Source organism: Macaca fascicularis, chromosome 9, assembly GCF_037993035.2.
Source record: "Macaca fascicularis isolate 582-1 chromosome 9, T2T-MFA8v1.1".
In the NCBI taxonomy this organism is placed as follows: Eukaryota; Metazoa; Chordata; class Mammalia; order Primates; family Cercopithecidae; genus Macaca; species Macaca fascicularis.
The window spans coordinates 54643785-54655255 of NC_088383.1; the positions used below are offsets into that span (position 1 = coordinate 54643785).

The 11471-nt window shown below is 49.9% G+C and overlaps 1 protein-coding gene across 1 annotated transcript; it reads right to left on the reverse strand.

Annotated features, from left to right (window-relative positions):
• Positions 1-820: 820 nt before the first annotated feature.
• On the reverse strand, positions 821-11037 carry LOC141407622 (uncharacterized). The gene is made up of 5 exons (XM_074000847.1): positions 10871-11037; positions 10563-10791; positions 10115-10420; positions 9332-9547; positions 821-3088 (listed from the first exon to the last, which is right to left on the reverse strand). The coding sequence occupies exons 1-4, from the start codon at positions 11035-11037 to the stop codon at positions 9350-9352; spliced, it is 900 nt and encodes a 299-aa protein (XP_073856948.1). The 3' UTR covers positions 821-3088; positions 9332-9349.
• Between the last annotated feature and the right edge of the window lie 434 nt (positions 11038-11471).

The following is an 11471-nucleotide window of genomic DNA, read 5'->3' on the forward strand; positions in this document are numbered from 1 at the left end:
CACACACACACACACACACACATACACGTGCACACATTAATTGTTTCATAGTGCTCATACTCCTAAACTTTAGATTTGCGTATTTGTATATTTGTTATTATAAATAAAATCCAAAACTCTCTGTGCGTGTGTGTGTGTGTGTGTGTGTGTGTGTGTGTGTATTATTTATTTATTTTTGAAGTGTAGTTTCGCTCTTGTTGCCCAGGCTAGAGCGCAACGGCAGGATCTTGGCTCATCACAACATCCACCTCCCAGGTTCAAGTGATTCTCCTGCCTCAGCCTCCCAAGCAGCTGGAATTACAAGCATGTGTCACCACGTCTGGCTAATTTTTGTATTTTTAGTAGAGACAGGGTTTCCCCGTGTTGGTCAGGCTGGTCTCGAACTCCTGACCTCAGGCGATCTGCCTGCCTCAGCCTCCCAAAGTGCAGGGATTACAGGCATGAGCCACCACGCCTGGCCCTCTGTGTATATTTTATAGGCCCAGAGGGGTGGCATGTAGAAAAGACATTATAGGATCAAATGTTATAGAAAGATTATAGTTTATTATTATACTCCTATAAAATTTTCATTATGGCCATGATAAAGTCCCAGTAGTTACAATAAAAGAATAAAATACAACTTACGGAATTAATGTTCTTGATATATGGAATTAATATTCTTGGAACTATTTAGAGTTTAACACCACTGGGAATAAAAATTGCTAGAGATGGGGCTAGGTTATCCCATAGTATGTAATTATCATATGCTATCTAGAATCTTAAGCAAGGTTAATAGGTTAATATTTTTGTAGGATACCATGTCATTCAATACACAACAGTGTTAAAAAAAGTTTAGTTTTAATTGTTAAAACAAATTAAGTATACACATAGATTAAATAAGACATTTCAAAACCTGCTGTATCCTCAAAGGCTAAAATGTAGATTACAAACCCTCACAAAGCATTCTTGTCTTTCTGATACCATGCTCTATGTAAAAAATGGGCATCCTTTTTTAAAAAATCTGAGGTTAAGTATTTAGAAAATTGAGTTCACAATAAATCTACATCCTAACTGATAGGAGTTACATCTGAACATTTCTCTAACATGTGAAAATTTCTTTACTGCTACTACACCAACTAACATTCAGGACTTCTAACTATTGCTACTATAAAGGTGTATCCAAAAAGCTCAGCTTTTTCTCCCGAATAACTCGTTGGTAAAACTATTTATTTCTAAATCTCAGAGTGCCCCTGTCTCATAATTTAATGCAGAAGAATTGTATCCTGAATACCTGACTCATGCATGACTTACAACACTGTTATATGTCAAATCTAAGAGCACCCACATTCATTTAGATTTTTGTACCCTTAATCTTCCATGTGAATGATCTTCACATAATATATAAGAGCCTGTAATAGCTAATGGGTAGCACAAATCCACTTCACACTTTTACTTAAATGTTACAAATGAAGAAAAAGCATCAGATAACTCAAGAGTTTAATTATATTAACAAGATTTGCTCAAATAATTTCAAATAATGTCATTACCAAAAAAGTATACACTGAATATATCTATCGCTCCATCAATCTCTGGTTTTTGAAACATACAATTAAATTATTTTATTGTTTGGACTTTGGATTATTCTTCATAATAAACACTCTGATTTAGAGTAATGTATGCCACTGTGAGTCTCCTAGTTGTTTCTAGGGTGATTAATCCAATTTTTATTTTTATTTATCAAATTTTCAGAGTTGATTTTTTTTAATTAATTTCCCAAATTTATTGTACCTGTAAAGTTTCCTTCCAGTAGAAGCTCTCTGGTGTTTTTTAAGGTATACATTTTGAACAAAGGCTATTCTACAATTATTTCATTTGTAGAGTTTCTCACTCATAGGAATTATCTGTTGAGTAAGATTAAAGTATCAATTAAAGGTTTTGCTAACTGCTTTATGTTTATAATTTTTTCCAGTGTAATTACTCTGGTGTCCTCTGTGGTGCAGAGCATGTACAAAGGTCTTTTCAAAATAATTATGTGTATAAGATTTTTATCCAGTACTTAATTTCTAATGTTGAGGGAGGTGTGAGCATGAGTTGAGGGTTTTGCCACATTTTTTGAATTTGCAGTTTTTCTCTGCTGTGAATTCTTTTGTGTTGAGTAAGGTTTTAGCACCTTTTAAAGGGTTTGCCATATTCTTTATAGTTTTAGTTTTTCTCTGCTATGGATTCTGCAATGTTGTGTAAGGGTTGAGTACTGGTTGAAGGCTTTGCCACATTCATTAAATTTGAGTGGTTTCTCTCCAGTATGAATTATCTGACGTTTAGTAAGGAATGAGCCCTAGTTAAAAGCTTTGCTACATTCTTTACATTTGTAGGGTTCCTCACCAGTATGGTCCAGGTGAAAGCTGATGGTGGCCTGACTTGGGGAGGCAGAAGGTGGGATTGGTTGACTTACTGACAGATTGGATGGGATGGGAATGGGGATGAAAATGGGGATGGGGATGGGGATGGGGATTGGGTGGGGGCAAAAGACTCCTAGGTTCTGGAAGGATCATGAAATGTTTATTGAATGAAGGATAAATGGATGCTGTTGCTGTTGCCCAGGTACTGATATGTGTCCGAGGCTTTACACACTCTACTTCAGTTACTCCTCACCAGAAGTCTAAGGACTAAGCATGATCTCCACATTGGAGATGAGGATGCTGAGGCTCAGAGAGGTTCCGTGACTTGCCCAGGATAAAAGGAAAAAGGTAAAAGGAAGAGCAAGATTGAAACTCAGGCCTGTTTGACCCCAGGTGTGGGCTCTTCGGAACTCCATCCCACCCAGCCCAGCAGGCATGCACCTAGTGGGGGAGACAAAGCCACTGTAGGGTCAGGTCCCAGGAGTATAAAAGGCATATATTTGTTTTTGGTTGAAACCCCACTGGTCCATAGCCCTGGTTTGGGCAAGATGGGAAAGTAGGAACCAGGAGGCAGACACTAGCTCTTAAGGCCTAGTTAAGCTATCAACTGGCCACGTGTGCGTGGAAACATCTCATCACGTTTTAGGGCTTCCATTTCCTTCTTTGGACTGGTTAATTGGCAATGGCATCTCTGAGAAGCTGAAACTCACCTTAAAAATATAAAAATATTTTAATCTCACCTTAAAATCTATTACATATTTTAAATCCTACCTAACATTGTTTTGTAACCAAGCGAGTTAGAGAGAAATGCCACACTTTGAGTCGAATTAAGGAGTCCTTTATTAGCCGGCGACCAAGAGACGGCTAATGCTCAAAATTCTCTCGGCCCCTAAGAAGGGGCTAGATTTTCTTTTATACTTTGGTTTAGCGAGGGGTGGGGGATTCTAGCTGTAGCAATCTTACAGAAGTAAAACAGGCAAAAAAGTTAAAAAGACAAACGGTTACAGGAAAACAAACAGCTCCAGGTGCAGGGGCTTAAAATCATTACAAGCTGATAGGTGTGGGGCTCTGCGTGTTATCTGCCGGACACAAACGCAGGGGCTTTGTGGTACTATCTCCCGAGCCAATTCCTGGGAACTGCGGACATTGCTTGCCTCAGTACCTTATCAGTTAATTGGGCTCTTTGATATGCTGAGAGTCAGCTTGCACAAGTCAAGTCCTTGAGGAAGGGGGTGGGTAAGGAGCCCTTGATGTCTTGCAAATGAAGGAGCCAAAAGGAGTCCCTCTAGTTTTCTCAGCTAAAGGAGAGTGTATTCATGTTAAAACAAGGTGAGGTATTATAACATGGCATTTTAATTCAGACACTTCAAGATCCCTCTTGGAAAAACCATCCATAATTTCAGCATGTTTTTGGAGCTGGGGCCTTTGGTCAGAAAGGATGGGAGAATGGAAATTGAGTTGTGATTCAGGATGGGGTGCCAGGGTGCACCTCAGTGAGCTGAATGAGGCTGGGTCTCAGAATTCCTGAGCCCAGACCAGGTCTCCAAGGTTGGTGAGGGGAACTTCTTCCAAAACCCTTCCACCCAGCCCTGACTCCTGAGAAGGAGATAGTGTGCTTCAGGTGGCAGAACCCAAGTGCCCAGGTCATAGGCAGGTTTTCTCATGCCTCACTCACCAGAGATTACCCTTATCCTATATCCTGCTAAATCACAGAGGTTTGGGGAGTTCCTTTATGCCCCCAATATAACTTGTTTGTGGAGGTCGGGGGAGTTTCTTCAGACCCCCAATAAAACTTGTTCAATTCTAAACAAAACAAAACAAAACAAAACAAAAAAAAGTTGATGGGTGCTGACGCGTTGATTGGTGCAGCACACCAACATGGCACAAGTATACATAAGTAACAAACCTGCACGTTATGCACACGTACCCTAGAACTTAAAGTATAATAATAATAATAATAAATAAATTTTTAAAAAAACTTGTTCAATTCTAACCAGGTACTGTTAAGAATTTCTTTGTTATCTTGTTATACTTCAAGGCCCAGGAAAGCTCTTGGCACAACTCTTGGTGGGCTTTTGTTACATTCCAGGCTTTGTGTAAGGACACTGGCTCTATCAGCTTTTAGTATTTAACTTAACCACTCAGTCAGTGCTGGAACAGTTGTCATGGAAGCCTGCCTGTTCAGCTGTTAGTGAGACCTGGGCTGCCACAATGAGGCTGTACAACTCCCCAACAGGAACCAATATAGTGGCAGGTGTGGTGGGTCAGCTGGGGAGACAGACAGCAGGATGCAGGAGTGACAGGTGGTGCAGCTATGCTGAGCCTCCTGTAAAGGCAGCACAGAAGGCCCTGGCAGGGCAGCATGGCCCAAAGCCTCCCAACCCCTCCCATAGGCCTCGACCCTTCCAGGCCCACCCCCAGTTGAGACTGGGGAAGGCAGAGAAACCAGGACTAGTCAGGAGAAGTGGATTTCCTGGGTTCTGGGTCTGAGGATGGGGGCATCCAGGAGAAAGCCTTCTGCTCCCTAGAGAGCTTCCTCTTTGGTAGCCCTGCTCCTTCTAGGAAAAATGTCCTCTCTTATTCCAACCCCAGGAGACCATAGATTTGGGGTCTGGAGAGATCTTAAAGAGCCCACCTTCGACAGAGAGGTCAGCAGAGGGGCTGAGAGGGAAATGGCTTGCCAAAGGTCATAGGGCAAATCTGAAGCAGAACCAAGAGGGGAGTCCCAGGGGGCTCTTTCCAGGATCCCATGGATGACAGGTCAAGTGGTGAGGGAAGGAGGGAGCCTCTGCAAATGGGAATGGATGCTAGGGCTCACAAAGGTCTAACAGTTGGGAGCGGGGTTGGAACTATGGCTGCAGCAGTACCTTTGGAGAGCCCAAATCGGCCAGGATTCGGCGGGGCCCAGCTCTGTTCCATGTTTAGAGAGGGATCTTTGAGCATCCCATCTTCATAAATTTGAGAACAGCGTCACTGAGAGGCAGCCTCTGAGGTGGCAGAGTGTATTAGTTTTCGCACTGCTATGAAGAAATACCTAAGTCTGGGTAATTTGTAAAGAAAAGAGGTTTAATTGATTGACAGTTCTGCATGGGTGAAGAGGCCTCAGGAAACTTATAATCATGGTGGTAGGGGAAGCAAACACGTCCTTCTTCACATAGCAACAGGAGAGATAAGTGCAGAACAAAGAGGAAAAGGCCCCTTATAAAACCATCAGATATTGTGAGAACTCACTCACTATCTTGAGAACGGCATGGGGGAACCACTCCTATGATCTAATCACCTCCCAGGAGGTCCCTCTCCCAACACATGTGGATTAAAACCAAGATGAGATCTGGGTAGGGACACAGAGCCAGATCATATCACAGAGCCAGAAGAGCTGAGCAGTGGGGTCTTAGTAAATGTTCATTAAATCAAACCCATGCACAAGGCTGGCTTCAGAGGTGCCACCTGTACAGTGGCAGAGGTGCCACCTGTGCAGTGGCAAAGGTCCCACACTCAGAAGGGACCTGAACTTGGTTTAATGTTCTGCTATCACTGTCTTGAAATTCTTAACAATTTTTGAACAACGTACTCCACATTTTCAGTTCACACTGGGTCCCATAAATTATGTACCCAGTTTTGCCCCTGAAGCAAAGACATGGTTTGTTCATGAAGGGCCCTCCCTACTCCTCCCTGTCCATCCCACTCCAAGGTACCCTAAGTGAAGGGGAACACACAGCTAGGAGAAGGTGGTGTTTGATGATGATCTTGGAAGTCTCACCTGAGCATGGCTGGTGATGCACGTGTGTGGGTGGGAGAATTTGGCTGCTCTCTATTCTGGCAGCCTCCATCCCATGCACAAGGCCTGCACTTTGCCTCTCTGTCCCCCTGTGTCCCCCTACCTGACTCAGACCAGAAGTGTAGATGGGGGGTGGACACTGAGCCCCAGTGCTCCTGGGCCCAGCTGGAGTTCCCTGTTGATTGGGGAGATTTGGCCCCTCTGACTACTCCTACCCCATCCCCACTATGACAGGAGTTGGTGAAGGGACAGGGTGGGAGGCTTAATTAACAGCCAGGCCAGACAGCAGGCAGTGAGGCAAAGATCAGGCTAACTTTTCCTGCTACAGATCTGCTCTTCAGAGGAGGTATTCATGGACTGGCTTAGGCTGTGGCTTGTCTACTTTAGGAATATTCTTAACCCTTCCTGGGTCACTTGCCATCATCAGGCTTCTCTCTTAGAGCACAGAGCACCAGACTGTTGCCCCTCCCTGTCCCCTCCTCCCCAGTCCCTGCTTTCCTCCCTGCAGCTGAGAAGGTTAGAGTTTTCTCAGGGATGGGGCAAGTTGACTTCTGTCAAGGAAAACTTCCAGGCCCCTGGGCCCCATTCTTTGTCCTGCCCTGTGCTTTCTCCCTCTTCACTTCATCACAGCTCTGGACTCAGCAAAGTGGCAGAAGGGGCCTCACCTCAGCCCTTCATCTTATAAAACTGGAACATTAGACTCCCTCATCTGAGGGAAAACAACTAACCTGCATCCTGAGAATAAGATGGGAAGCTGTGGTCCTGGCTTCCAAACTCTGGTAGAGAAGGAGCCCCTGCTTGCCTGGCTTTGAGGCCCCATTAGGGGCAAGTTTCCAGCAGGGTGTCCCATACAGCACCCAGAGCCCCTCAATATCATGGGGTTCACTCTGCCTGGATTTTCCTCCACTCCACGTCCTTCCCAGAGTCTGGATTCTTGCAAAAGCCTAGGCCAGGATATAGGCATTACCTGTGTAAGGCCAAGGGGAGTCCCACTGTGGGCCAGGAGGGCTCAACATTAATAAATCTGAAATTCAAGCCAGACAAGGGGATAGATCTTGGCTCGGTGTCAGGGGTTCTCTGTGTCATGTTGGGCTTGCCTAAGGTGGGAGGCCCAGGACATCTGGGCCTTGTGGTGCCTTCTGACACAAGGAATTCGAGTTTGCCACCAAGAGCTAATGGGAAAGTTTGACTTGGTGATCCAGGCATAAGACTGACGATGCCACACAAATGCCCAGGGGCCTGTGGTGCACCTGACACTGTCCTGGGCAATGAACGGGTAAAGAGGACCAATAATCAATAATCATTCTCTTCCTGAGAAAGGAAGCTCTCTTGGGCTGGTTAACCAGGCATCTGGCCACAAGCCTGGGCCAGTGTTGATGGGCTCCAGCAAGTGAGTCATCCCAACTAATTCCCCCTCCTCCAGGTTATCACAATCAGCCCAGCTCCAGAAGTGAAAGAGCTGGCTGCAGATGGGGGTGAGGCCAGATGAAAATGCTTTCGCTCCCCTCAAGAGCTGCGGAGCAGACCCTTGCAAAGGGGTTCACCAAGCTGCAGTGTCTTCAGCCTCCAATCTAGTAAGAGCCTGATGGATCGATCAAGGTGTCCTGGGAAAGATTTTGAGTTCAAAGAGACAATCCCCTCCAGAAACTCCAGGAGAATTTTGTGTGTCATTTAAAGAGTAAGAAGCTGCTGGGTGTCTTGGCTCACACCTGTAATTGCTATGCTTTGGGAACTCGAGACAGGAGGAGCACGTGAAGCCAGGAATTAGAGACCAGTCTGGGCAACATAGTGAGATGGCCCCTCTACAAAAAAAGGCAAGAAGACCTCTCTCTTTACCCGTTTACTTGAAAGATGTGACTAGAAGACAGGAAGCTGGCTGTTGAGGGGGAGTCTCTTCATCAGGCAGAGGTAGGGGAGCTTCCTGAGGCAGAGGCGTGGATGGTATTTCTGGCTCTGCAGTTCCTGAAGAAATACTGGGGCACCCAGGCTAACCTTTGGCAAAACTACGAGCTGAACTCAGGAGTCCCTGATGCCAGCCTCTCCGATGCGGTCCCCTGCTTCCCTCCCCCATGTGTCTTGCTCTCTAGCTCCCTCCCCACCAACTTCCAGGCTAGGAGCCCCAGCTGGCTGGTGGAGGATGTCTTGCTCCTCAGCAGCTGGGATTTGTAAGTATTTACAGTAACATGTAACAGATTAGGAGCTGACAGGCCCAGTGAGTGGGCAGGCCCCTTCCCAGAGGTCAGCAGCTTCACTCCCCCTTCCCGCTACTGTCCTGATTTGAGGGTGCACAGGATGACAAAGAGGGAGTAGTTGAACAAGGTATGGGGTGGCAGCCTCCACAGAACTCAAAGGATGCATTTGTCCATCTGTCCCCGGCTCAGTTTCCACACTCAGAGTCACTCACATTGCTCCACCCTTGCCACAGCTCACCTGTATGTCCACATGATCAAGGTCACACTGACCCCAAACACACACTCTCTCAACTCTCAACACTTCACCATCACACTCACATGTGTACACACATGCTTTTGAAATTCCACAGCCACGTGGATGCACACAGGCTCACATCTTTGCACACACAGAGGCTCACACTCACAGACCCATTGGGGGCCCAGATCCTGGTCATTCCACAGGTCTTAATAAAGGTTCTGGGAGAGAAACTTGTTTCCTGTCGAAGGCAGAGTGGGAGTGTGTTTGTGGGCGGGGCGGGGTGGGGAGGGAGAGTGTCAGAGTGCGTGTATGTTAGAGTGTGTGTGTGTGTGTGTGTGTGTGTAAGAGAGTATGTGTGTAAGGAGCAGGAGTGACTATGTCCTGAGTTTAAGGAGGGGGGAAGAGAAGGGAGAGATGGAGACAGGTGTGGACCAAGAGCCACTTAGAGCTGAAATCCTGGAAGGAAGCGAAGCTGAGATAATGGCAAGGCAAAGAAATAGACGCCAACAAGGATCAAGCTAGAGGAGGGCATGGACTGGGGACAGAGCCCACCCTCATGAGAAGCTGTCACATTGCTGCTCTGAAGGCCTCTGACACCAGCGCCACCTCCAGCTGGAGCTTCCTCTCTCTGGATCTTGTCACTGTGACTTTGCTTTGCTACTTGGGCAGCTAGGAGCGGTGACAGGCAGGGAAGACGGTGCCCACAGCAGCTGGCCATGCCACTCCAGCCCGGCTACCAACCCACCTGTCATTGCCAATCTTATCACCTGCGGAGTCCCAGATGAAACCAGCAATTGGTCTGGCTGCCTTTGCCTCCTAGTGTCACAGTGAAGGCCAGGGGAGCAACCGGCCTTCCTCCACAAAAGATGGGCAGGTTTAACCAGACCTTGCCCAGGTCCCTGAAGACTACAGCTGAGTCTGGGGAGAACGGGCCGAGTCTCTGCTCCCAGGCACACAGGACCTATTTATTATAAGAAAGAAATAGGAACCAGCATGAGACAGGGGCTTGAGGAGGAGGTTGGAGAAGACACGTTTTTGGCATAAACTTTGGGTCCCTGTCTATGCTCACTGCGCCGGGCTGAGCCTGCCCCTGGCCGCTTCCACCGGCAGCATCTGGTGCTGCGCCTGGGACAGCCCCTGAATGGTGGCCGATCCTGCCTGGACGTCCCGGGCCGGTTCCTAACCCACGTCCGCCGTCCCCGCCCCGGTGGGGAGAGGCTTGCGCTGCTCCTCGACATGCTTGGCAGCGGCTGCTGCGGATCTCTGGGTCCAGGGTCGCACACGCCCCGCCAACCCTGGCCACTGCTTAGGAGGGGACGCCCGGGGCTGCAGTTCTAGGCCCCGCAGGCTGTGGCTAGCGAGACGGCTGAGGGCCTGGAGCCAAGAGAAGCAGCAGGTCCCAGGGCCGACTCCGAAGTCGTTATCTCCAGCTTTGTTCCCTGGTCCGGGAACCAGCGGCCGCCGTCGGCCACTGTCGTGGGCGAGAACGCGGGCGCGGGGCGGTCGGGGATTCTGCTGGGCACCTCACGTGCGCGCAGGGCCCAGCTTCACCACCGCAGCTGCAGCCGGGCCGCCTGGGGCCTGCGAGTTTCCCGGGCTGCGGCGCTGTACCGCCGCGAGGAATGAGGGCGCGGCCCCGGTGGGGAAGGGGCAGGTCTGCGGCTCCGGCCACTGGGGGCAGAGAAAAGACCCCGGCGCAGTCTGGGCGCCCAGCTCCGTTCCCGCCGCGGCTAGGAGACTCCCGGGAGCGCCAGCGGCTCGGGTCCCACAGAGTCCTGGAACTCAAGGGCGGCCTTGCGGCGCAGAAGCGGGGGCAGCCTGAGACCGCACTCGGCTAGGCAGCCACGCTCCACCCACCACGCGGCCGCAGGACTCGGATTTCGCCGCTAGTTTTAAAATTGTACCCGCGTAGCCCGGAACGCTGGGAGGGGGAGTATTCTGCGCCCCTCCGGTTGCGGTCTCCGCCTTAAACCGACTTCCAGAGCTGCCTCTGCTCCCCGTAGGGGCGGGCACCGGCGTTCCACGAGGTCGCCGGTCCTCAGCCTCCCGCCCGCCTGCCTCGCTCCGGATGCGCGGGGGACCCCCGCTTCGCTGCGCTCCCCACTGGCGGCTGAGGCGCGCTGCAGGCGGGAGCTGCGGCTCCGAGATTCCGGGCGTCCCCGCCGTGCCAGCGATGGAGAAGCGCCGAGAGCTTCCAGGTCGCGGCTTCCGGAAATTCGGTTATTGAGCGGAGTTGGGGGTCAGGTTGCAAAAGGAGAGCCCCCCTCCTCCAGGTTGTAATCACCACCCGGCCCGCCGCTTCCGCAGCCGCGAGTCTAGGGCGGAGCTGTTCGGTTGACAGAGCACAGAGCGGGTGGGGCACGGGCGAGCAGTTGCACGGCCTGGGAATCCGCCTCCAACCGGAGCCCAGGGGCCGGCCCCACCTTTCCCTGCGTCAACCCTCAGCCCCATTCCCTCGACCCTCAGCATCCTTCCAGGCCCAGTTCGCTTCAGAGGCGCGAGACCTGTAAGAAGGAAGAAGCGAGCTCAGCCTCAATCACTGTCCCCACCCCACTTTTGGGGCCGCTGAGCTGGAGAATTGAAGGGGGCCGGCGCCGAATTACAGCCGCTCCCTTCCCAGCCTCGCCCGGCTTTCCTTCTGTCCATGATGATTTTCTTATTGTCAGGCGACAGCCAGGCTTCCCGCGCTCCTGGGACGGGGCGGTTGGGAGGGGGCTCTGGAGCCCACGCCTACGGTCGGGCCTGGCAGGGATGACCCCAGCCCCCTGGCTGGTGCAGCGGGAACAGCTGGTTCCTGCCGGGGCGGGGAAGCGTGGACAGCTTGGGCCCGGGCGCCTGAGAGGCACTCGGGGCCTCTAAGGCTTGGCCACTGTCATGGGTCGTGT

What these genes read in the sequence shown, in the direction of transcription:
- LOC141407622 (XM_074000847.1), bottom strand. Translation starts at nt 11,037, where the DNA reads ATGGGGCTGAGGGTTGACGCAGGGAAAGGTGGGGCCGGCCCCTGGGCT. An exon ending in CGGAAGCGGCGGGCCGGGTG is followed by an intron (nt 10,792 to 10,870) that starts GTGATTACAACC and finishes AATTTCCGGAAG; the next exon opens with CCGCGACCTGGAAGCTCTCG. An exon ending in GAGCAGAGGCAGCTCTGGAA is followed by an intron (nt 10,421 to 10,562) that starts GTCGGTTTAAGG and finishes GTGGCTGCCTAG; the next exon opens with CCGAGTGCGGTCTCAGGCTG.